Source organism: Hypanus sabinus, chromosome 13 (assembly GCF_030144855.1).
Source record: "Hypanus sabinus isolate sHypSab1 chromosome 13, sHypSab1.hap1, whole genome shotgun sequence".
In the NCBI taxonomy this organism is placed as follows: domain Eukaryota; kingdom Metazoa; phylum Chordata; class Chondrichthyes; order Myliobatiformes; family Dasyatidae; genus Hypanus; species Hypanus sabinus.
In genome coordinates this window covers 28098115-28125688 of record NC_082718.1, presented here as the reverse complement: position 1 = coordinate 28125688, position 27574 = coordinate 28098115, and the positions used below count along the sequence as shown (strand labels likewise).

Sequence of the window (27574 nt, the reverse complement as noted above, 5' to 3'; positions counted from 1 at the left end):
CATGTCCCTGTGGATCATCTCCAAGAATTCTTCTATCACTGATGTTGCTAACAGCCTGTAGTTCACTTGTTTGTCTCAACTTTCTTTAACAAAGGAAAAATGTTGGCTATTTTCCAGGCCTCTGGGACCTTGCCTGTCTCATGAATATCTATGGGACAAATATTTAAAGAACAAGTAAACTGTATTGACATAGCCCAAGTTTTCTTTCCCTCTGAGTTACAGATGATTTTTGCCCTTCTCTTACCCCTCTTTCAGAGCGCTCTCAGTTAAGTGGGTGAGGTGGGTTTGCCATTATATATTAGCTTGCTGAAGGTAACGGATAAAATGGTGCCCCTAGATTTTTTAGTATCCCACCCTAACATGGCTAATGAAAATACTGAAATATAACTGTGTAATTTTATCTCTTTTTGCACGTGCATGCAAATGGTACTCCAGTAATGCAGAGTCCCATCCAGCAGTAAATGAAAACACACACACATGCTGTAAGTCGGAAATAGAAACTGAAAATACTAGAAAACAATAAGTCAGACAATCTCTGTGCAAAGGTAAAGAGAGATAAAATTTTAGGTGGTGGAAGAACAAGAGTCTTAACTGTTCCTCTTTCCACAGATGTCACCTTAACTTGCTAAGTGGTTCCAACATATTTTGTTTTTAAGCTTATCCAATATCTTGGAAACAGAATAAATATCCCACAGAATATCCTCATCTTATTTGTGAATTAAAATGAATGCTGACAAAATTTTATTAAAATAACTTTTATTGAAATATGTGTTCTTCTTGATCACAGGTAAAACTCAAGTAATGGGAGAGATTAAAATTGCTCTGAAGAAGGAGATGAAAACAGACGGAGAGCAGCTGTTAGTGGAGATACTTCAATGCAGAAACATTACCTATAAGTTTAAGTCACCTGATCATTTACCAGGTAAATGCTTAAGTGGAGCAAGCCTTGTGAGAGAGCGACAGAGTTACAGTGCAGGACTGAGGCTTTGGTGACAAGAGGCAGAAGTTAGGTTCAGGTTTCTGTCAACTTTGTTTTTTTTAATTAGTGCCTTGTTACAACAGTGAGAATGGATCCCAAGGTAGTGAGGTGCTCCGCTTACAATATGTGGGAGATGTTGGTGAACTTGGCTCTCTCAGATTGCTCCATCTGCAAAATGGTAATGATAGGGGATTCAATGTTTCAAGTGAAATTTTCAGAGTACAGAATTTCTCTGTTAGACTAACAGGCAAGGCCAAAAGGTTTAGGGAACCTTGGTTACCAAGCGATATTGAGGTGCTGCTTAAATAAAAGGATGTGCACAGCAGATACAGGCAGCAACTAATGTGGTCTAAGAAATGTAAGAGGATTTAAGAAGGAAATCAGAAGGGCTAAAAGAAGAAACAAGGTTCCTCTACCAGACAAGAAGGAGAATCCCAAGGGCTTCTACAGACATATTAAGAGCAAAAGGATAGCAAAGGACAAAATTGGTTCTCTTGAAGTTCGGGGGTTGGGGGTTTCTTCTATGTATAGAGCTGAAATAGATGGGAGAAGATCTCAAATTGATTTTTTGCGTCTGTATTTAATTGGGAGATGGCCAGAGAATCTACAGAACTGAGACAAAACATCAGTGAGGTCATGCACCATATACAGGTTAGAGAAGAAGAGGTGCTTTTTGTCTTGAGGTAAATTAGGGTGGATAAATCCCCAAGGCCTGACAGGGTGTCCCTGGAACCTTATCAGAGTTTCCTTAGAAATTGTTGTGGCCCTGGCAGAGGTACTTAAAATATACTTAGCCACAGGTCCCAGTGGACTGGACAATAGATTGATAATGCCGTCTTGTTCTAGAAAGACTCTAAGCCAGAAAATTATAGAACAGTTAGTCTGATATCGGTAGTGGTGGGTAAATTATAGAAAGGTATTCTGAGGAAGCAGATATATAAATATTTGGATAGAGAGTCACTAATTATTTTTATTTGAAATTCATTGCAGAGTAGGCCCTTCAGGCAGCCATGCTGCCCTAATTGTAATTAGGTAATTTAATCCTAACCTAATCACAGGATAATTTACAATGACCAATTAATCTACCAGCCAGCACATTTTTGGACTGTGGGAGGAAACCCACACAGTCTCTGGGAGAACCTACAAACTCTTTACAAGCAGCGGCGGGAATTGAACCCAGATGTCTGACACTGCAAAGCGCTGTGCTATCCAATACACTACCGTGCTGCCCCTAATACTGCTAACCCCACTATGCTTCCCTTGCTTATGAATAGTCAACATGGCTTTTTGCGTGGTAGGTCATGTCAAACCAATCTTGTAGAGTTTTTTGAGTAGATAACCAGGAAAATTGTTGAAGGAACAGAATAGATGGTGTCTACACAGACTTTAGCAAGGCCTTTAACAAAGGTTGATCAAGAAGGTTCAATCACTTGCACTCAAATCAAGTCAAGTCATACAGGTCAAGATGAGATAGTAAGTTAGATTAGACATTGGCTTCTTGGGAAAAGCTGGAGAGTGGTAGTAGATGGTTGCCTCTCTGAATGGTGGCCTGTAACTAGTGGTGTACTGCAGGAATCGGTGCTGGGTCCATTTTTATTTGACCATCCACATCAATGGTCTGGATAATAATGTGGTAAACTGGATCAGCAAATTTGCAGTGGACATCAAGATTGGGGTGTATGGACAGCAAGGGAAACTATCAAAGCTTGCAGTGGTATCTGGACCAGCTAAAAAATGGGTTGATGACACTATAAAACCATATGACATTGGATTGGAATTAGGCCACTCAGCCCATCAAGTTTTCTCTGCCACTCCATCATGGCTGATTTATATTCCCCCTCAACCACTTTCTCCTAGCTTCTCCTTGTAACCTTTGACACGCTTATTAGACTTAAACATATTAACCTCTGTTTTACATATACCCAATTATCTGGCCTTCACAGCCATCTGTAGAAATGAATTCCACAGATTCACTTCCCTCTGGCTAAAGAAGTTCCACCTTAACTCTGTTCTAACAGGACATCCTTCTATTATGAGGCTGTATCCTCCGGTCCCAAACTCCCCCCACTCTAGGAAACATCCTTTCCACGTCCACTCTAATTTGGCCTTTCAATATTCGATAAGTTTCAATGAGATCTCCCCTGATTCTTCTAAGCTCCAGTGAGTACAGAACTCCAATAACTACAGGCCTAGAGTCATGAAATATTCTTCATATGTTAGCCCTTTCATTCACAGAATCATTTTTAAAAACCTCTTCTAGATACTCTCCAATGCCAGCACATTCACCCCTCGTACTAAATTCCAGTAAATACAGACCCAGAGCCATCAAACGATCTTCATATGATAAGTTATTTAATCCTGAAATCATTTCCGTGAACTTCCTTTGAATCCTCTCCAGTTTCACTACATCCTTCCTAAGATAAGGGGCCCAAAACTGCTCATAATACTCCAAGTGACGCTTCACCCGTGTTTTATAAAAGTCTCAACATTACATCCTTGCTTTTATATTCTACTCCTCTTGAAATGAATGTTAACATCACATTTGCCTTCCTCCCCACAGACTCAAACTGCAAATTAACCTTTAGGGAATCCAGCACAACGACTCAAGTCCCATTACCTCTGAATTTTGTATTTTCTCTCCACTTAGAAAATTGTCAACCCTTTCATTTCTTCTACCAAAATGCATGACCATATACTTCCTGACGCTGTATTCTATCTGCCACTTCTTTGCCCATTCACCTAGTCCAAGTCCTTCTACAGACTACCTGCTCTTTCAACACCACCTGCCCCTCCATCTATCTTCTATGATTTTCTCTCTTCTGTATCTCTACTTTCTTAATTAGTGGAGGGACTTTTGCAATTTACCAATCCTTTGGAACTATTACAGAATCTAGATTTTCTTGAAAGATCATTACTAATGCCTCCACAATTTCTTCAGCTACCTCTTCCAGATACTGGGCTGTAGTCCATCTGATCCATGTGACTTATCTAACTTCAGACCTTTCAGCATCCTAAGCACCTTCCCCTTAATAAGAGGAACTGTACTCAGTTCTGCCCACTGACGCTCTTGAATTTCTGGCATACTGCTGGTGTTTTCGACAGTGAAGACTGATGCAAAATATTTAAAGAGTTCACCTGCTATCTCTTTGTCCCCCATTATTACCTCTCAAGTGGTCCAATATCCTCTCTTGCCTCCTTTAATCTTTATATATCTAAAATAATTTTGCTAAACTCTTTTATATTATTGGCTAACTTGTTTTCGTATTTCATCTTTTCTCTTCTCATTCCTTATTTAGTTGCCTTCTATTGGCTTTTAACAGCTTCCCAATACTCTAACTTTCCACTAATTTTGTTGTATTGCATGCTTTCACTTTTGCTTTTATGCCTTTGTCAGCCACTGTTATCTCACAATCCCTTTAGAATATGCATTCTTCTTCAGAATGTATCTATTCCACGCCTTCAGAATTGGTCCCAGAAACTCCAGCCATTGCTGTTCTGGTATCATTCCTGCTAGTATCCTCTACCAATCAGCTTTGGCCAGCTCCTCTCTCATGCTTCTGTAATCGCCTTCACTCCATCTAATATAGACTTCTCCTTCTCAAACTGCAGGATGAATTCTATCATATTATGATCACTGTCTCAGGGTTCCTTTGCCTTAAGCTCCTTTATCAAATCTGGTCTGTTCCACAACAACCAAACCAGAATTGTTTTTTTGCTATTGGACTCAACTACAAGCTGCTCTAAAAGGGCATCCTATAAATTATTTTTCTGAGGATCCAGCACCAACCTAATGTTCCCAACCTACCTGTACATTAAAATATGCCATGGCTATCATAACTTTGCCTTTTTTTACATGCCTTTTCTATCTCACATTGTAATTTGTACCCCACATCCTGGCTACTGTTCAGTATCTTGTCTATAACTGCCATCATTGTCCCTTCATAGTTTCTTAATTCTACCCACAAGATTCTACATCTTCTGATCCTGTGTCTCCTCTATCTAAAGACTTGATTTCATTTACCTGATGAACAGTGCAAGTGTTCATTTAATGATGTCAGCTTGATATCATTAGTATTGAAAAGGAATCCTCAACCCTTGTTCTGTATCTTTTCACAGACCTGTACGTGAAATTATATGTCATAAACATTTCAACACAAAAGCGAGTATTTAAGAAGAAAACTCGTGTCTGCAGGCATGACCGGGAGCCTTCATTCAATGAAACATTTCGTTTTAGTCTTAGTCCAGCTGGACACTCACTTCAGGTAATATTATGCACCAACACAGAATTTGAGTGTTTTGTACATTAATGGATTTTGCCGGGTAATTCTCTTCAGCTTGACAATTATTTTTAAAGTTCATGGTACATTTTTTCATGAGAAATACTGGGTTCCTAATTATCTAAATCAAAAGGGAAATAAATATAACACAAAGAATCAGGAGAGAATGAAAAATGTGAATAATGATTCAGATTTCCCTTGAATATTTCATCTTTCACCCTATACTTACAAATTCTAGTTCTGGTCTCACCCATGGGGGGGAAAACACCTATATGCAGTCCTCCTAAATATACTCCTCATAATTTTGTATACTTCCAAAACATCTCCCTTCATTTTCCTGTGCTGAATTTCTAGCATTAGTACAATCTCTTGCGTTTATGAAGTTCTAATCTATTTAACCTTTCCCTGTAACTCAGGTCCTCAAACCCCAACAACATCCATACAACTTTTTTCTGCGTTCTTTCAAGCTTATTGATATACTTTATTGATAGGTGTTCAGAATTGCTCACAATATTCTAAATTCAGCCTCTCTGAAATCTTGTAAAACTTCAACACTTCTCTCATTAGCACTCCATCAGATGTATTTTGGAAATCCATACATATATTGATTGTATTTCTCTAATCAACTCTATTTCTTTATTGAAAAAACACTACTGAACTAATAGGGCATAATTTTTGTTCAATCAATATATTCATACTAACTTCCTCTACTCAGTTCATACATTGAAATTATTTCTAATCTTGTCTCCTTTTAATATCCATAGAAATTTCCCTACCACTGATTAGCCTTTCATCATTTTTTGAACATGAACATTTTCAGATATCCAGTCCTCGAGCAACACCTGATACTTGGGGTGGCTCTGCAACCTCCTCCTTTACTTCCCTCAATGACTGAGAATGCTTCTGATTTGGACAAGTTAATTTATCCACCTATGAGGAAATGGAATGGTGGTTTAGTAAGTTTTGCAGATGACACGAAGGTTGGTGGAGCTGCGGATAAAGCAGAAGTTTGCTGTGGGTTACAGAGAATAATTGGAACGATGCAGCACTAGGCTGAAAAATGGCAGATGGAGTTCAATCCAGAAAAGTGTGAAGTAGTTCACTTTGAAGGCAGAGTACAGGGGGAAATGGTAAGATTCTTAACAGTGTGAAGGAACAGAGAGATCTTGGGGTTCACAGCCATAGATCTCTCAAAGTTGCAGTGCAAGTTGATAGGATGGTTATGAAGGTGTATGTGTGCCAGCCTTCATTGGTTATGGGATTAGGTTCAAGAGCAATTAGGTAATTTTGCGGCTCTTTCAATCTCTGGTTAGACCACACCTGAAGCATTGTATTCAGATCTGGTCACCTCACTATAGGAAGGATATGGGAGCTTTAGAGTGGGTGCAGAGGAGTTTTACCAAGATGCTGACTGGATTAGAGAACATGTCTAATTAGGATACATTGAGTGACCTTGGACTTTCCCCTTTGGAGAGAATGAAGAGAGGTGACTTCATAGAGGTGTACAAGATAATAAGAGACACAGACAGAGTGGAGAGCTAGGGACCTTTTTTCAGGGCTTAAATGCCTAATGTGAAGGGGCATAACCTCAAGTTGTTTGGAAGAAAGTACAGTCATTACCATTTGACGAAGGAGAGACTTTCTAAAATATTTCCAAATGTTGACAAGTATTGTGATAGATGTAAAACTGAGATAGCTACACTGACACACATGTTCTGGTCATGTTCTATAGTAAAACAGTTTTGGAAATCAGTCTTTTCAGCAATTTCTAAAGCACTCAGAATCAATTTACAACCTAATAAATTGACTGTGCTTTTTGGAATAATTCCTCAAAATATCCATGGTATTTCTGTGTCTGACCAACATGTTATTGCGTTTGTTACATTGATAGCTAGGAGGGCCATTTTGTTGAAATGGAAGGATATGTCAGCTCCTACTTTGTCACAATGATTCTCTCAAGTGATGCTGTGTCTTAGCTTGGAGAAAATTAGAAGTCGAACCTTTGAACGTTTATTTGATTTTGAGAAGAGATGGAGCTATATTTGCTCGATATTATCGTTTCAGTTAACTGATAGATTTCCTCCACGATCTAAATGTAATTTTTTTTAAATATATCTTTTTTTCTTGTTGGCAGTTTGATGTTTATTTTTGGAGGCTTTGTGTATGACGCATGGCTCCGGGGTTGTACCTCCAATGGGTTTCTTTTTTTCCCTCACTTTTCTTGCTTAGTAGGGTTTTTTTAATTCACAAAAATTTTCAATCCTTAAGATAATTTCTTCTTTTTGAGGCATTGTAAGTGTTGTTACTTCGATGTACTTGTGCTATTTTTGAATAATAATAATAATAAAAAGATTTGAAAAGGAAGAAAGTACAGGGGGAATGTCAGAAGTAGTTCTTTTACACGGAGAGTGCTAGGTGCTCATATATTATGGACATTTAAGAGACTCTTATATATGCACATGGATGAAAGGAAAATGAAGGACTATGTGGAAGGGAAGGGTTAGATCAGGGGTTCCCAACCAGGGGAACTGGACCCCCAAGTTAATGGCAGGGGTCCATGGCATTTAAAAAAGGGTTAGATTGATCTTGGAGTAGGTTAAAGGGTTGGTGCAACATCGTGGAGTAAAATTTGGGAGATGGAATTTAAGTGCAAAGGGTTGCATTTTGTGAAGTTAAACCAGGGAAGAACATGCACAACAAATGGCAGGGCTCTGGAGAGTGCTACAGAGTGGAGATACCTGGTGTTCAAGTAGATAGTTCCATGAAAGAGGGCACACAAGCAGACAAGGTGGTGAAGATAGCATTTGCTATACTTGCCTTCACTAGTCAGGGCACTGTGTACTAGACTTACTGACTAGATTAGAGACCATGTCTAATTAAGATATATTGAGTGACCTTGGACTTTCCTCTTTGGATGGAATGAAGATCAGAGGTGATTTCATAGAGTTGTACAAGATGGTAAGACCCTTCCTAACAAAGGGTCTCAGTCCGAAACATCGACTGTACTTTTTTCCATTGATGCTGCCTGGCCTGCTGAGTTCCTCCAGCACTTTGTGTGTGTTGCTGGGACTTCCAGCATCTGCAGATTTTCCCTTGTATGTGCCAAGAGTTGGGACGTAATGTTACAACAGTATAGAGTAAAGTGAGGCCATACTTGGAGAATGATATGCAGTTCAGTTCGCTGGGCTATAGGGATGATGTCATTAAAGGATTCAGAATTGATTGGGAATGATGTCATTAAGATGAAAAAGTTGCTGAAAGGACTCAGAAGGATAGTAGCAGGACTGGAAGGCTAGATATGCTGAGGTACTTCTCCCTGAGATCAAAAGGCTAAGAGGTGACCTCACAGAAGTATCTAATATTCATGAGGACATGGGTAAGGTGGAGGATCACTTTTTTTTCTCTTCCTAGGGTATAGCAGTCTAGAAATAGAGGGCATAGACTTAAAGTGAGAGGGGAAGTACTTAAAGGAGATGTGTGGGACAGCTTGTTCTTACAGAGTTTTATGGGTATATGAAACAAACCACTGGATGAGGTTTAATCCAGTGGCCAGTATAATCACAGTTAATTAAAAGATGCAGGAAATAGAGGAAATGTGGTCGAAGGAAGGCCGTGTTCAGGATAAAGAGGTACATTTTGGGTTCACCAGAGTGAAAGGCTTCAACATCAGAGCAAATGTTTTGGAGATGAAAGATCTAAGAAAAAGGAAAAGCAGTTTTACAGGAGGCAGGGTAAGAGGATGTAACATCCAGGCAACCATGGCAGTCCATGGACTGGTAAATGACGTCAGTCTTTTTATGACATGTGCCAGTGATATTAAATGGGATTCTGATTCTTTCACCCAATCTTCACACTCATTTCAGACCAGAGTGGATAGACCAGAACTGATAGATTTATTGTACAAACGTTTGTAGTTGCATTTCCAGAAAGCACTCAGCAAAGTCCCTCACATAAGGTATGAACTCATGGCAATGAGGGTAACATACAGCCATAGACAGGGCAGGTTGGCTAACAAACAGGAAGCAATGAGTAGAGATAAGGCTAGCATTTTCAGGTTTGCCACCCGTGAATCAGCATGGGCATCAGGGGTGAGATCCTATCTGTTTAAGAGTTATTGACAGGAGGATGTGAATTATAGATAAATTCTCAGATGGCTTAAATAAGATGATTGGTCACCCTCTTTCTCCCAGGACAGGAGAGTCTAAAGCTACCGACAAGGGATTAAGGGGAGAGGGGAAAGATTAGAGGAGACCTGAAAAGCAAGTTTGGGTGGTATATCGAACAAGCTGACAAATGAGGAGAAGAAGGCAGGTATAATTACAACGATAAAAGATACTTGGACAAGTTCATGTAAAGGAAAGGTTCAGAGGGATATGGACCAAGTGCAAGCAAGTAGAACTAGCTATTTGTCAATTTAGAGGCAAAGCGTTCAAATTATGGGGAGAAGGTAAAAGAATGGGTTTGAAAAAATTATTAGCCATGGTTGACTGATGGATCAGACTCAATGTGTTGAATAGCCTAATTCTGTTCCTAAATCTTATGGATGAGTTGGGCTAAAAGACCTGTTTTCATGCTGCATAACACAATTACTCCAGGACCTCTCATTGCAGCACATTGTGGGTACCCACCACATAATGTGTAAAAATAGAACTTGCTTTGCACCTCTCCTCCAAATGCTATTCCTCTTGCTGGGAAAAAGGTTTTGACTATCTTCCCTGTCATAACTTTGTAAACTTCTCTCAGGTCTCCCAACTGCCTCTGATGCTTCAGAAAAACACAATCCAAGGTTGTCCACTCTCTGCTTACATTTAATATCCTCCAATCCAGGCAACATCCAGGTGAACCTCTTCTTCACTCCCTCCAAATCCTTTACAGCCTTCCTGTAATGTGGCAACTAGAACTTTGCACAGTAATCCAAATGCACCCTAATCAAAAATTTATACATTTGCAAAACAGCTCCGACTTTTCCTGACCAACCTACACATGCGCGCACACGCACGCACAACACCACTCCACTCCCTTTGCAATTTTTGTTCATTTCTTTAACTCCTGCTAAAACATTGTTTACATTTACATCATTTTTATTATAATTTGCCCTTTACTGTGCCTGTTGTCTTGTTTATTAATTACTGCACTCTCTTGCACTGTTTTGTGCACTTTATGTAGTCCCATGTAGGTCTGAAGTCTAATGTAATTTTGTGTTGTTTCAGGTAGTCTAGTATAGTTTTGTGTTGTTTCATGTAGCACCATGGTCCTGGAGGAATGTTGTTTCATTTTTACTGTGTACTGTACCAGCAGTTATGGTTGAAATGACAATAAAAGTGACTTGACTTGATATTCTATGTTCTAACCAAGAAGGCAATCTTGCCAAACGCTTTCTTTACCTCCCTAAGTGTTACCAATTTCAGGGAGTGATGAGCTTCTGGTAGAATCCTCTGTATGTAAATACTGCCATTTACTGTGTACAGCCCTCCTAATTTGACTGTGGGGTGGAGATACTGTATGTCTCTACCAAAGGAGCTCCTTCCCTCTGATAGCCTGCAAGTCACCCTTGAGCAAGATGTAGCACCTGCTTAGCACCCCCTCCCTCTCAATATCAGGGTGACATGGGAGCAGGCAGTGGATGGTCATATCACAAGTCCTGTTTGTGTGACCATTGACAATCCCTGAAGAGTATTGATAATGGCTGGGGTCATGATAGCCCATGTCATATAACGCAGCATATATTAATGATAATGAAAGTGAAACATTTCACACTTGCCTGAAGTTCCACAGATTTACCACTCTCAGGCCAAAGAAATTCCTCCTCATCTCCATTCTAAAAGGATGCCCCTCTATTTTGAGGCTGTGTCCTCTGGTTTTAGACTCTTTCACCATAGGAAACATCCTTTCCACATCCATTCTACCTAGGCCTTTCACTATTTGATAGGTTTCAATTAGGTCACCCCCCGCACCACCCCCCCATTCTTCTGAATCCCAGTGAATACAGGCCCAGAGCCAACAAACACTCTTCATTTGACAACCCATTCAATTCTGGAATCATTTTCATGAACCTCCTTTGAAGCCTCTCCAGTTTGAGCACATGCTTTCTATGATAAAAGGGCCCAAACCAGCTCACAATACTCCAAGTGAGGCCTCACAGTGCTTTATAAAGTCTCAACATTAAATCCTTGCTTTTATATTCTTGAAATGAATGCTAGCATTGCATTTGCCTTCCTCGCAGCAGACTCAACCTGCAAATTGAATTTTAGGGAATCTAGCACAAGGACTCCTAAATCCTTTTGCACCACAGATTTTTGTATTTTCTCTCCATTAATGCAAAATAGTCATTCCTTCTACCAAAGAGCATGACCATACGCTTCCCAACACTGTTTTCCATCTGCTTCTTCTTTGCCCATTCTCCTAATCTGTCTTAGTCCTTCCGTAACCTCTCTACTTCCTCAAAACTACCCTCTCCACTACCTATCCTGGTATCATCTGCAAACTTTTCAACAAAGCCATCAATTCCATCATCCAAATCATTGACATATAATGTTAAAAGAATCAGTCCCAACACAGACCCTTGAGGAACACCACTGGTCACTGGCAGCCAACGAGAAACAAGGTGAGGTCAGGACCAATGATCAGATCAGCAATAGACTTATCATATACTGAAGCATATTTGAGGGGTTACACGGCTCTCTGCTGATTTTTCTTACCTTATTCTGCTTTTAAACTGTGCTTGGTCTCCTCTGCTATGATAGGGTTTTACATTTGCTTTCTCTATTTTAGATTTTACTTGTCTCTAATGGTGGGAAGTTCATGAGGAAGACACTGATTGGTGAGGCATATATCTGGCTTGACAAAGTGGATCTGAGGAAGAGAGTTGTTAACTGGCACAAACTGCTTGTCAGCTCAACCGAGAGTCAACGAGGAACGACATCTGGGTTTAACGTGCAAAACTGACCTGCTCACCAAACAGATTGCTGAAGTACAGCCCTTTGACCTGAATTGTTGTGCACTTTGGAAGTCCTAAAAGAGCAAAGAGATTGTGTCCCAGTTTATTTATGCTGTGACCATCATGACTCCCCAAAGTCAAGTTTAGTCCTGTCTTAGATGGTTCAAAGTGACAGCACTTACAAGTAAGAGACCAGGTTACAAAATACATAACACCTTTAAAATGCAAAAATATACAGACAAGAAAATGCTGAAAGAACCAACGCATAGAGTGAGCAGGTATTGATGTATAGAATCCATTCCAGGCAAAGGAAGTACTGGAACAGATCTATGTATAAAGGCGAGGATTGTGAAGATCAGCCTCAACAGGCACAGAAAATTAATATAACCATGCCACCTACTGTGCAAAAACTCCCTTTTACACTGACAATATCACTGTTGTCCTGATGTCCAGTCTCAAACTTGCAGTATTTTTGATAGTGTAATAAAATTTCTATTGTTCCAAAAATTATCTCTGAAATTGAAGTATTCAGGTTTTTGTTACCTTTCGATAATATGGTTGTTGATGGAGCAAGGTAATGGCTGTATGATTCAGAGTTTATACATAGGACATATCCTGAAATTTCAAAGCCTCGTTCTGTTGGGGTTGAATGTGGTCTTGAAGTGCTGAACACTGGTCTTTTAGTGGATTACTGTAATTCTCTGACATACTCAGGTGAAGGACTGTAGATATGAATCACAAGCAAAAAAAAAAATTAAATAGGAACTGGTATATGATTAAAAAGAAGACTGGATGGTTTTAACTTAAGTTTTCAGTATAATTGCTTAATGGGAACTTTGAGGTAATCACACAACATTCTTAATTTTGATATTTTCTACGTAGTTTGTGAAATTCTCCTAACTTTTTTTCATCAAGATTTTAAGCCTTTATTTCAACATTTTAATGGTAAATCTGCTAACTTTGCTAAACTTATAAAAGCATGGGGTGTTTTGAGAAGAGTGATTAAGTGCCTGGCCTTATAATTCTGAGACATTCATATAGAGTGTAAGCCTGCCACGACAAGGCCAGATCTGGCCTGGAAGATGCAGAAAGATCTTTAATCCTAAACAGTTAGCAACACCGTTTTCACAATATTCTTTTACTCGATTATTTTTAACCCTGATTTGCTGTTGGTTCCTTACTGGTTGTAGACTTGGCACAATTCAACTAGTTGTACAGATTTTAAAATGTTTAACATTTAATTGAATTCCATTATTGCTGCATTTCATATACATATTTTCAATTATGTAAATATATTGAGTGTGTAGGGGTGGAGAGTAAAGAGTCAATCTTGAAGGCTAATTGTGCATTATGAAGTTTAAAATATGCTTCCAAAGTCTGTATAGTCTGTTCTACATATAAATGCATATAGATATAAATATATATCTATCTATATATTAAAATGAGATTTACTAAGTGTGATTGGAGGCCCTCTATGCAACATGGACTCTACAAATTTTGGATGCAACAATTAAACAAAAAAATGAAGGGAGTTTGCAACTAAACACGAGTAAAAGCACATTGTAAATGTTTTCTTACATTGCACTCTAATACAGTTACATGCAGCATTTACATTAAAGTTGTGCTGATATTACACATAACGCTCACTGTAAAAAAAAAGTGGATCATCAATTAACCAGTTACTGGCAAATATTGTACAGCACCAAATTTTCCTCAAAAGTGGTCATTCCTTTTGCTTGCTTACACAGGCTTTATGTCAAAGTAAAACTAAATACTGCAGCAGTAAAAAGCAGATAATATTCTCCAACTTGTCACTGCCTGGCTTTAACATTCCTCAGCAGCCTTTGTTATATCTGTAAGAGATAATGAAAATGACATTGTGTCATGGGTAACATTTTATTGCTGGTACTTTTTACACCTGACTCCATAATATATTCCCTGTGATTTATTTTGCTTGCTAAAAGTTTTCAATCCTTTATAAAATATTGAGAAAATTGACGGCAATTTCATAGCATGTGTTATGTCATAAATGGCTAATCACAGTAATGACACCCATTGTGAATGGCAGCTGTCTTTATTTCTAGGTGTAAACACATGAGATTATACTTCCTTTCAAAGGATTCCTTTATTTCAAAATGAGAAACCAAACGATGAAAATATAAGATTAACAGCATGGTTACATTCCAAGTTTTGATGCAAGTTGGAGGAAGATGGAGATTGATTTAAATATAACTTTGTTCACCTTTACTTAAAGATGCTGGTCTGATACAAGAAACTGGAATGTGTGTTTACTATCCTCTTGTTTTTTTTTTGATTTTTGAAAATAGTTTTCAATTTTATTACATTAAAGACAAGAATCTATCTTGAAAGAATTATTAGTGATGTCAGTAAGAAAACTGTAGAGACTGTAATTAAATACCTTGAAATAGAGCCTATGTAGACCAGCAGAAAAGGCACTGTTTCTTTCATTCCATATAGTTGTATTAATGCTATTTGATGTCTGTTTCAGTGAACACTATATCTTTGAACTTTCCCTGATGGGTGAGTGTCTTAGTTGTCTAAGTATGAATAAAATGTTTGTCTGGTGCAGATAAAGTGTTCCCTTTGTACCATGTAAATATAACTTCTTTTCTACTGCAGATTTTGAACAGTTTTATTTGTCTGACATTCAGCATGTGAATGTGAAATGTTCGTTGTTTAGAAAAACCTTTTTTAAAAAAAGACCAAAAAAATTGAACAATCCACAAAAAAGCTGTTCTGTGTAACTGTTCCAGGTGTGGGGTGAAGTGCTGAAGTACTTGGTGATGGCTGAATTGCAGATGTGCTGTCAACCTTTCAGTACTTGTACACCAAGCCCATTGCTTCCTTTCTGAAAATAAATCACTTTTGTCCTTGATTTCCGACAAGTGTTGCAAAATTTCTGTTACATTGGTAGATGTCGCATGTTTTATGGTTTGTTCTTGTTACTTTTTGTTGCTTCTAGATTCTCTACAAAGTAAAATCAATATGGAGGATGTATAAACAGAGAAAATTATACCACGTAATCCCGGTATAAATAATGCTTGTAAATCACATTCTATGTAAAGATCACAGTGTGCTGATTGTGTGGTTGTACACAGAGTGTTTCTAGGGACACTGGATGCAAACTGTGGTATATAAAGGCTGTTACCCTATCCTTGCTAATAAACATTGGAAATAAATAAGTGTCAGCCCCTGCTCTGTTACCTGAGAGTTTTTCATGAACTGTGTTCATTTTTAAAATAGTTTTTATGGTCAGCACTTACAAAAGTGCAATGGTGGGAGAGGACCAAGTAGGACTTTAGGACACACAAAGACAGATTCAGTCCTAATTCAGGATCTCAAGCCAAAATATTGACTATTCTTTTCCCTACGACAGATGCTGCTTGGCCTTCCGAGCTCCTCCAGCAGTTTGTTTCTCTTTGCTCCATACTCCAGCTTCTTCAATTCTGGGTGACTCCAGATTCACATGTAATCTGCAGGCACAATGCCAGAATGATAGAAACATATAGCACAGTAACGTGTCTTTTCAACTCACCTCATCTGTGCCGCAGTAGTGAAGCAGTTAGCACAATGCTATCACAGCTCAGTGCGTCGGATTCAGAGTTCATTCTGCCGTTGTCCGTAAGAAAGTTTGTACATTGTTCAGGTGTGCGTGTGAGTTTCCTCCAGGTGCTCCGGTTTCCTCCCACAGTCCAAAGACGTCTCGGTTAGTAGGCTAATTGGTAACTATGAATTGTCCTGTGATTAGGCTAGGATTAAGTCGGTGGATTGCTGGGTGGCACAGCGGGAAAGGCCTGTTCTGCACTGTATCTCTAAATTTAAAAAATAAAAATAGAATGCCAACTCTGATGCCTATCTCCATGAATGGTTTTGGTTTGCATGAGGCACATATCCATCTCTGACTTATCCAGTTACCTGTCCAAATGCAATTTAAATAGAATTATATCTGCCAACACCAGCCGCTCTGATAGTTTGTGCCAGATAACCATCACCCTCTGTGTGTAAAATCTTAACCTCTAGATTATATTAAATTTCAAGGATTCAAGATTGTTTAATGTCATTACCACTACGCAATTGTAGGGAAAATGAAACAATTGTTACTCCGGATCTGATTCAGCACAAAGAAAAATAAGATAAATAAGACAATAATAATAATAATAATAATAATTAACAGACAAATATAAATAATAAGATAGCTTATATACATAGATTGACAGCATGTCCATAAAGGTTCACTAGGCTCTACATAAGGTAACTAACCATATGTGGAAATAGGGAGCACTGGTGGAGTTAATGGGTGGAGGTGTTGATCAGCCTTACTGCTTGGGGAAAGTAAGAGTCTAGTGGTCCTGGTGTGGATGCTACATAGCCTCCTCCCTGATGGGAGCAGGACCAACAGTCCATGAGCAGGGTGTGTGGGTTTTTGGCCCTTTCCCAGCACCTTTCTACATATATTTACTTGATGACTGATAAGCTGGTGCCAGTGCTGTGTCGGGCAGTTTCGGCTACCTGCTGTAGAGCCTTCCAATATGATGCAGTCCCGAGTAGTGAGGCAGCTCATTAGGAAGCTCTCTATTACACATCAGTGAAATGACATGAGTGTAAAATGTGCCAAGTCCAGCTGTCTTCACCCTCCTCAGCATTGGTGAGCTTCCTTGACTGTTCAGGATGTGTTCTGGGATCATGAGAGGTTACGTGTGATGTGCACTCCCAAGAGTTTGAAACTGCTCACAATTTCACTGCTGTGCCGCCAATGTAAAGCGGGGGGTGTGTGAGTGGTGCACATTCTCCTGAAGTCGCTAACCATCTCCTCTGTCTCGTTGACATTATGGAAGAGGTTGTTTGCCTGGCATCAGGACTCGAGCTCTTCCACCTTCTCTCTGTATTACAGCTGTCTCATCGTTGTTGGTGATGAGCCCCACCACTGTCATGTCATTGCTGAGCTTGACAATGTGATTACTCGGGTGTTCGGCCGTGCAGTCATGCGTGAGCAGAGTGTACAGCAGTGGGCTCAGCACACAGCCCTGGGGGGAGCCTGTGTTGAGGATGACGGGGAGAAGGGAAGCAGTTGTGCATCCTGACTGTCTGAGATCTATTGATTAGGAAGTCCAGCACTCAATGATATACTTAGACTAAGGAGTAAGAGATTGTTCTCCAGTGTCTGTGGAACAATATTGCTGAATGCCAAAATTAAATCCAGGAAAAGCATTCTAATGTAAATTTCTCACCTTAAAACTGTATCCTCTGGTTCATGAATCACCTGCCTTACGTAAAAGAAAAAGGTTCAATGTTCCCCATCTGTCACCTCCATAATTTTATAAATTTCTTCAAAGTTAATCCTTATCCTACATTGCAATGAGAATAAATCCACACTATCCAAACTCTCGTTATAACTATCACTATACAACATCCTGTGCACTCTCTTTATGCTTCAACATCTTTCCTGGAGTGTAGCGACCAGTGCTGTACACCAAATGCAATTTAACTAATGTTTTACACACCCTAGTTCTTCTTCATTACTCTATCCACCTATGTTGCCACTCTTGGGGAGCTACGGACTTGCACCCCAAGTTTTCTCTGTACAGTATATCATCATTCTTAAGGCAATCGCCATTTACTCGCTATATCCTACCAGAATTGGACTTCCTGAATTGTATTACTTAACACTTGTCTGAATTAAATTCCATCTGCGAACATTCAACCCAACTTCCCAGCTGTTATTCCTTAGACATCGAACATCGAACATAGTAGTCAGACCACCTACATGCTTGCTGGAAAGCAACAATGGTCCCAATACTGATTCTTGTGGCTCACTACTTGTTGCACTTCTAGTCAGATTACTACCCATTCACCACTACCCTCTGCCCCACTCACTCAGTCAGATGTGGATCCATTTTGCCAACATGCCTTGGATCCCTTGTGTGCCTTAACTTTTTGGGTTGGCCTACATGTGGGACCTTGTTACAAACCTTACTAACAGCCAGATAAACCTCATCTACCATTCTAGCTTTTCTTATTTACTTACATCATTATTACTGACTCAAATATCTAATAGCCTGAAACATAGACTCTTTATTCCTTTCCATAAATGCTGCCGAACCTTCTGAGTTCCTCCAGCATTTTGTGTGTGATTCTCTGGATTTCCAGCTTCTGCAGAATCTCTTGAGTTTATCAGATTTGTGATCTCCCCTACACAAAACAATGGTGGCTCCTCCTGATCAGTCCCTGACTTTTCAAAAGACCATGACATAAGAGAGGCATTAGGCCATTTGGTCCATCATTCCATCATGGTTGATCTATTATCTTTCTCAATTCCATTCTCTTGCTTTCTCCCTGTAACCTTTGACCTCTTGATTAATCAAACCTATTAACTTCTGCTTTAAATATACTCGATGACTTGGCCTCCACAGCTGTTTGTGGCAATGGATTCCACAAATTCACCACCCTCTGATTCATCTTCCTTATTTCTGAACCATATGGATGTCCCTCTATTCTGAGGCTGGGTCCTCTGGTCCTGGACCTCCTCACTGTAGAAAACATTCTCTCCCCCTCCACTCCATATTTAGGCTTTTCAAAATTGATAGGTTTCAATGATATTCCTTTCCCCCACCATCCCCCATTCTTCTGAACTCCAGTGAGTACAGGCCCAGAGCCATCAAACACACCTTATATGTTAACTCTTTTATTCCTCGAATCATTCTCATCAACCTTCTCTAGACCCTCTCCAATGTCAACAAATCTTCAACTCTTTTTCTTAGATTTTCTTTAGGGTCCTAAAACTGCTCACAATACTCCAAGTGCAGTCTAACCAATGCCCTATAAAGCTTCAACATTACATCCTTGGTTTTGTATTCTAATCCTCTCAAAATGGATGTTAACATTGCATTTGCCCAGAAGGACTCCCATGTCCCTTTGTACCTCTGGTTTTTTAATTTTCTCCCCATTTTGAAAATAGTCTATACTTCTATTCTTTCTACCAAAATGTTTCTCTGCTCTGTATTCCATCTTGTGCTACTTCACCCATTTTCCTAATCTATCTAAGTCCTTCTGCAGCTTCCCTTTCCTTCTATTTATCTTTGATTCATCCACAACCTTGGCCACAAAGCCATCTATTCCATCATTCAAATCATTGACATATAACATGAAAAGAAGCGGTCCCAACACTGACCCCTGAGGAATACTACTGTTCCAATGAACATACATAAATCCTGCCATTCAGAATCTTCTCCGACAAAATTCTTTACCACTGATCTGCAGTTCCCAGACTCATCCATACGGCCCTTTTTGAACAAGGTCGCACATGAACTCTCCCCAGTCTTCTGGTGTATCAGCCATTGTTAATGAAAATATAGGAACATCAGTTAGTGTCATGGCAATCTCCTTCCACATCCTATTCCCTGATGAATCCTTGGATGTTAAGATCCCAGTTATAAGACCATAAAACTAATAGATATACAAGCAGAATTAGGCCATTTGGCCCATCAAGTCTACACCGTCATTTCAACATGGCTGATCTAATTTTTCTCTCAGCATCAGTCTCCTGCCTGCTCCCATATCCCTTCATGTCCTGACCAGTCAGGAATCTATCAACCTCTGCTTGGCCTCCATAGCTGCCTGTGGCAAAGAATTCCACAGATTCCCTCTCTCTGGCTCATTCCTCCTGAAATTCCTCCTCATCTCCATTCTAAAAGGACACCTCTCTATTCTGAAACTGTGCCCTCTGGTCTTAGACTCTCCCGTTATAGAAAAGATCCTCTCCACACCCATACTATTAAGGCATTTCATCATTCGATAGGTGTCAATGAGGTCACCCCTCATTCTTCTGAAATCTAGTGAATACAGACCCAGAGCCATTAAGAGCTTTTCATATGGCAAGTCATTCAATCCTGAATCGTTTTTGTGAACCTCCTTTGAAACTCCTCCAGTTTCAGCACATCCTTTCTAAGATGAGGGGATCAAACCTGTTCACAATTCTCCGTGAGGCATCACCAGTGCTTTATAAGTTTTAACATTACATCCTTCCTTTTATATTCTAATCCTCCTCATCACAGACCCAACATGCAAATTAACCTTTAGGGAATCCTACACAAGACTCCCAAGCCCCTTTGCGCCTCAGTTTTTTTTGTATTTTCATTCCATCTAGAAAATAGTCAACTCTTTCATTTCTTCTACCAAAATGCATACACTTTCTGACACTGTATTCCATCTACCACTTCTTTCCCCGTTCTCCAAATCTAAATCCTTCTGTAGCCTCTCTACCTGCTCAAAACTACCTGCCCCTCCACCTATCTTCATATCGTCTACAAACCTTGCAACAAAGCCATCAATTCTATCATCCAAATCATTCACATATAACATAAAAAGAATCAGTCCCATTACAGACCCCTGTGGAACATCACCAGCAGCCAACCAGAAAAGGCTCCCTTCATTCCCACTCTGCCTCCTGCCAATCAGCCACTGCTTTATCCATACTAGAATCATCCCTATGCTATCACAGGCTTGTAGCTTGTTAAGCAGCCTCATGTGTGGCACCTTGTCAAAGGCCTTCTGAAAATCCAAGTACACAACATCAACCTATTCTCCTTTGTCTGTCCTGCTTGTTATTTCTTCAAAGAATTCCAACAGATTTGTCAGGCAAGGTTTCCCCTTGAGGAAACCATGCTGACTGTGGTCTATTTTATCATGAGCCTCCAAGTACCCTGAGACCTCATCCATAACGATCAACTCCAACATTTTCCCAACTACTGAGGTCAGACTAACTGGCCTATAGTTTCCTTTCTTCTGCCTCTTTCCTTTCTTGAAGAGTGAAGTGACATTTGCAATTTTCCAGTCTTCTGGAACCATTCCAGAATCTAGTGATTCTTGAAAGATCAATACTAATGTTTCCACAATCTTTTTAGCTCTGTGGGGTGTATACCTTCAGACCTTTCAGTTTCCCAAGAACCTTCACTCTAGTTATGGTAACTTCACACACTTCATGTCCCCTGACACCTGAAATTTCCACCATACTGTTACTGTCTTCCACAGTGAAGAGTTATGCACTTAATCAGTTTGTTAAAATGATTTTTGGGTTTAGGTCATTTACATTTAGTAAATGGCTTTGGCTACCAGTCTTCTGTTTCTTGACAATGTATTGTGGATTTAATTTGTAACAATGCATTCCTAAAAGCAGTCCACAAATCATATTGGATGGATATGACTCAGAAGGTGTGAAGTTTGCAGGTAGTTTCAAAAGAAAGCATTGTCTATACTTTGTAAATATGGGATTGTCCTTTGTGTTTAGAGTAAATATTGAGCCCCACGTTGGACCAGCAGACCTTTTCCACCAAAAGCATCTCCGTATGATGCCTGTTGAACCTTGTTTTGTCAAAAGAAGCTGCTTTGTATCTATCAGTAACTCTCTCCAGTGATTTCATTCACACAACAACACAGTTCATCGGCCATTTCATTGCCCCCCATTACTACCTCTTCAGCATCGTTTTCCAGTGGCTCAATATCCACTTTCACCTCTCTTTTATGCTATGTATCTGAAGAAACTTTTGGTTTCCTCTTCAATATTATTGGCTAGCTTACCTTTGTATTCCATCTTTACCTTCTTAAATTACTTTTTAGTTGCCCTCTGTTGGTGTTTAAAAGCTTCCCAATCCTCTAACTTCCCACTAATCTTTGCTCTATTATCTGCCCTCTCTTTGCCTTTGACCTCTCTTGTTAGCCATCAAGTGTACTGATTCCTACTGAACAGCATTACATCCAAATCAAAAAGGAGATACTGGCTCTTGCAGGGGTTTGTGAACATTTCAGCTGCTACTTATAGGCACTAAATTCCTATTTGAAACTGACCACTTGTCAGCCTCCTCAGCTCAAACCACTCAGATGACTTATCTCCATGTCTGCAAAGATTCAGAATGAGGATTATGCAATACTGTTTTGTCATTGAATACACCTCCAGCAAATCTTTTACAACACCAGACACTCTGTCGAGGATAACATACAAAACTAGTGGAATCTGCCTTCATGAAAGATACCAACATCTACTTAGCTCAGGTACATGAAAGCCTTCCTGAATCACAGAGAAAACTGAACAAAATTTGTGCTGAGTTGTAACAGTTGTAACAAATCTGCTGCAAAGTCATGCAATACAGTGAGCATGGATGGCCAGCTGTTTCTAAAGGAGTTCACAAAATCAGACCTTACTAGCTTGAAAGACACACTCACCATTAGTGACGGTTTGCTGCTAAAGGACTTCAGACTCAGCATTCCTGCTTCTATGCACACCAAAATGATCAGTTAAATCCACCACGGTCACCAAGGTATCGAAAAATGTCACCTAAGAGCAAGGCAATCTGTGTGGTGGTCTGGCCTGTGCTCACAACTGGGAGATTACATAAAGCAATGCCAAGCATGTAGAAAACCACACAAAAATCATGCTGAACTCTCCAATTCCCAGATTTTCCACGGCAAATTGCAGGCACAGACATTTGAACTGAAAACAGATAAATACCTTCTCACTGTGGATTACTACTCATGGTATGGTGAGGTGTCCAAGCTGTCCTCTACATTCTCAGCTGTCATACAGCACCTGAAAGCTGTGTTTACTCAGCATGGAATACCAGAGACACTTGTGTCAGACAACGGTCCACAATTCAGCTGCTCAGAATCCAAAGCCTTTGCTAGGGACTATGAGTTCAAAAGCCAGACAAACAGTCCACAGTACCCACGGGCAAATAGAGATGTGGAAAGAGAAGTGCAAGCTCTTAAGAGTCTCCTACTGAAGACAAAAGACCCCTACAAGGCACTGCGACCTTATCACTCCACACCTCTTGCGAATGGCTACAGTCAAACAGAGCTGTCAATGGGCCAAAGACTGAGAACAAGCCTGACCATTCTTCCTTCTCTTCTCTAACCTCACTTACCAGACTTAAGACAAATTGAGAAATTTTGAGACAACACCGCATGAAAAAAGAAGAGTATGCACGATCTCAGACTGCTGGGGTCAATCTATTGTTGAACAGCCTGCATACTGCCATGCTGACATGGTCATTGCACCCTCCCTCGTTAACAAACACAACAGAGTGGAAATGCTCGACAAAGCGGTCCCACTATTTACGACAGGTCTCACCAACGTGGAGGAGACCACGTCAGGAGCACTAGGCATGATTTGCCTAGCAGACTCCAGCAGATTTGCAAGTAACATGTTGCCTCACCTGGACAAGCAGTTTGGGACCCTGAATAGAGATGAGGGCGGAGGTGAAAAGGCCACTTGCAGGGATAAGTGCCAGGAGGGAGAATGGTGAGGAGGCATGAAAGGACAAAGGAATCACTGAAGGAGAAATCCCTGCAGAAAGCATCATGGGGGAGGAAGGTAAAGATATATTTAGTGGTAAAATCCCTTTGGAAATGGCAGAAATTACTGAGGATGATGTGTTGGATGAGGAGGCTCATGGGGTGGTAGGCAAGAACATGAAGAACTCTGTCACTTAAGGCGATGAGAAGATGAGTGAGTGCAGAAGTTTGGTAAATGGAGGAGATGCGAGTTAGAGCAGCCTCAATAGAGGAGACAGGGAAACCCTGTACTTTGAAGACGGAGAACATCTCTGATGTTCTGGAAAGGAGAGCCACAACCTGGAAACAGATGCGGTAGAGGCGAGGAAACTGAGAAAAGGAATAGCATTTTTTCAGGAGACAGGGCGGGATGAGGTATAGTCAAGATAACCGAGGGAATCGGCAGGTTTAGAAAATATGTTGGTTGAGAGTTTGTCTCCAGAGGTGAAGACAGAGAGATTGAGAAAGGCGAGGCAGATGTCAGAAATGGACCGAGTCAACTAGTAAAAGCCTTGATCTTTGGCTGGGTAACAATGACATGATGAGGGTGAAAGGAGTAACTGGTTTTCATGCTGATGTTGGGTCTGTGAGTTCTGAAATGAATGGTACAGATGGGATTGATCACTTACCCTCCCCCTTATCCTGGTTATCCATTTCCACCCATCCACCCAGCCTCACCACCCTCCTCCCGCCACCCATGCACACATACATACACAGATCTCTAAACATCTCTTAGAAGTCTCTAATGTATCTGCCTCTACCACCACCCCAGGTAGTACATGCAAAGCATCCACCCACTGTCTGTGTAAAAAAACTTGCCCCTCTCATCTCCTTTGACATAACCCCCCCCAAAAGGCATGCCCTCTAGTATATGACATTTCAACGCTGGGAAAAAGTTACTGTCTCTCTATCTATGCCTCATAATCTTATAAACTTCTATCAGATCTGCCCTCTGCCTTCGCTGCTCCAGAGAAAACAACCCTGTTTTCCAAGTTTCTGCAATCTCTCATTATAGTACATGCATACTCACGCTATTCATTGCTCCTGGTAGACCTGTCCTGCAAAGCCTTGGCAGCCTTCCTATAATGGGGTAACCAGAGCTGGATGCAATACTCCAGATGCAGACTAACTTGCATTTTATAAAGCTGCAACGTAACTTCCTGAATTTTGAACTCAATACCTCGACTAATAGAGGCAAGTATGCCACATGCCTTCTTAATCACCCTATCAACCCTATCAGGGAACTATGAACTTCGACCCCACGATCCTTCTGCTCATCAACATTGTTAGGTTCTTGCCCTTAACATTGTGCTGCCTCTTTACTTTTGACCAATTAAGGAGGAACACTTCAAATTTGGCTGGGTTAAACTCCATCTGCCACTTCTCTGTCCATATCTGAAACTGATCTATATCCTACGATGTTCTGTGCCAGCCTTCTACACTATCACCAGCAATCTTCATATCACCTACAAACAGACCCATCTACAATTGCAATCAGGCTGTTTATATACTACGCATCACAAACAGCAGAGATCCGAGTACAGATCCCTGCAGAACACCGGCAAGAATAAGTCCCTTCATCCACTACCATCCATCTTCTACGGGCAAGCCAGTTCTGAATCCACCGCGGATCCCATTCACCTTAATCTTCTGAGTGAGCATCCCATGAGGGTACTTTTTAAATGCTTTACTAAAATCCCTGTAGCCAATATCTACAGCTCTGCCTTCATCAATTACCTGAACACCTACACCAACCCACACCTGCAACCCCAGCCCTCAAGCACCACACCTCCTATTCCTTCCCGCGAACTCCACACCTCACTGCTACTGACACAATTTCAATAGACAATAGGTGCAGAAGTAGACCATTCGGCCCCTCGAGTCTGCACCGCCATTCTGAGATCATGGCTGATCATTCACTATCAATACCCAGTCCCGGCCTTGTCCCCATATCCCTTGATTCCCCTATCCATCAGATATCTATCTAGCTCCTTCTTGAAAGCATCCAGAGAATTGGCCTCCACCATCTTCCGAGGCAGTGCATTCCACACCTCCACAACTCTCTGAGAGAAGAAGTTCTTCCTCAACTCTGTTTTAAATAACTGACCTCTTATTCTCAATCCATGCCCTCTGGTACTGGACTCTCCCAACATCTGGAACATATTTCCTGCCTCAATCCTATCAAATCCTTTAATTATCTTAAACGTTTCAATCAGATCCCCTCTCAATCTCCTCAATTCCAGTGTGTACAAGCCCAATCTCTCCAATCTCTCTGCGTAAGACAGCCCTGCCATCCCAGGAATCAACCTAGTGAATCTACGCTGCACTTCCTCAATTGCCAGAATGTTCTTCCTTAAACCTGGAGACCAAAACTGTACACAATATTCCAGGTGTGGTCTCACCAGGGCCCTGTACAAATGCAAAAGGACATCCTTGCTCTTGTACTCAATTCCCCTTGTAATAAAGGCCAACATTCCATTTGCCCTCTTCACTGCCTGTTGCACTTGCTCATTCACCTTCATTGACTGATGAACTAGGACTCCTAGGTCTCTTTGCATTTCTCCCTTACCTAACTCTACACCATTCAGACAATACTCTGCCCTCTTGTTCCTGCTTCCAAAGTGGATAACTTCACATTTATTCACATTGAATGACATCTGCCAAGTATCTGCCCACTCACCCAGCCTATCCAAGTCTCCCTGTATTCTCCTAACGTCCTCTTCACATGTCACACTGCCATCCAGTTTAGTATCATCAGCAAACTTGCTGATATAGTTTTCAATGCCCTCATCTAAATCGTTGACATAAATCGTAAAGAGCTGTGGTCCCAATACAGAGCCCTGTGGTACCCCACTAGTCACCTCCAGCCAGTCCGAGAAACACCCATTCACTGCTACCCTTTGCTTTCTATCTGCCAACCAGTTTTCTACCCATGTTGAAACCCTGCCCCCAATGCCATGAGCTCTGATTTTACTCACCAATCTCCTATGTGGCACCTTATCGAATGCCTTCTGAAAATCTAGGTACACAACATCCACTGGCTTACCCTCGTCTAACATCCTTGTTAAACCCTCAAAAAACTCCAACAGATTAGTCAAGCATGATTTGCCCTTGGTAAATCCATGCTGGCTCGGCCTAATCCTAAACTTGATGATCTCAGAGCTAAGGTGTAGTATCAGAGAATCATTAGGACCACTTGCGTCTTTTGTTTTACAGAATCTTGGTTAACCCCATCCATTCCAGACGCAGCAATTCCAATTGATGGATTGACGATACACCGCCAAGATAGGACTGCTGAGTCTTTCAAGGGTAGGGGAGGTGGAGTATGCTTCATGGCCAACTGCTCATCTTGTACATATATGGTGGTGCTGTCCCAGTCCTGGAACACCGCGTGATCAAGCGCTATCCATTTTACCTGCCGCTGGAGCTATTAGTGATCATTCGACAACCCACCACAGGCCAATGTCAACATGCCAACCGGTTTCTAGATGAACTGAGTGATGTGATCAACAGGTACGAAACAGCACAACCTGACGCCTTCCCCATCATTGTGGGGGGGAGGGGTAGTAACCAGACCAGCTTGAAAAAATCTCTAAAGAATCATTACTTGTAGTTCCTGATGAACCAACACACTGGACCACTGTTACACCAATATCCGCCATCAAGAGTGGTAACTGCGCTATCCCACGCCCACTGTCTGATCACCTGGCTGTACTTCTACTCCCTGAGTATAGGCAGAGACTGAAGGCTACAGCACCTCTGGCCCTGAAACATCAACTGTTTACTCTTTCCTATAGCTGCTGCCTGCCTGCTGAGTTTCTCCAGGTGTGTTTGTGTGTGTGTGTGTGCGCGCACGTGTGTATGTATGTGGTGTGTGTGTGTGAGCACGCGTGTGTATGTGGTGTGTGTGTGAGCATGCATGTGTATGTATGTGTGAGCATGCCTGTGTACGTGGTGTGTGTGTGGGAGTGCGTGTGTGTATGTATATGTGTGTGTGTGTGTGTGGGTGAGCACGCATGTGTATGTATGTGTGTGTGT

The 27574-nt window shown here is 40.8% G+C and overlaps 1 protein-coding gene across 1 annotated transcript in view; it reads left to right on the top strand.

Annotated features, from left to right (window-relative positions):
• Positions 1-15487, top strand: part of pcloa (piccolo presynaptic cytomatrix protein a) — a 389623-nt gene extending 374136 nt beyond the window's left edge. Inside the window, exons 24-26 of the mRNA XM_059988484.1 lie at positions 788-922; positions 5096-5241; positions 12028-15487. Of these exons, the coding sequence (XP_059844467.1) occupies positions 788-922; positions 5096-5241; positions 12028-12201 (455 nt within the window). The 3' untranslated portion in view covers positions 12202-15487. The remainder of the gene's footprint in view (positions 1-787; positions 923-5095; positions 5242-12027) is intronic.
• The last annotated feature ends 12087 nt before the right edge of the window (positions 15488-27574 follow it).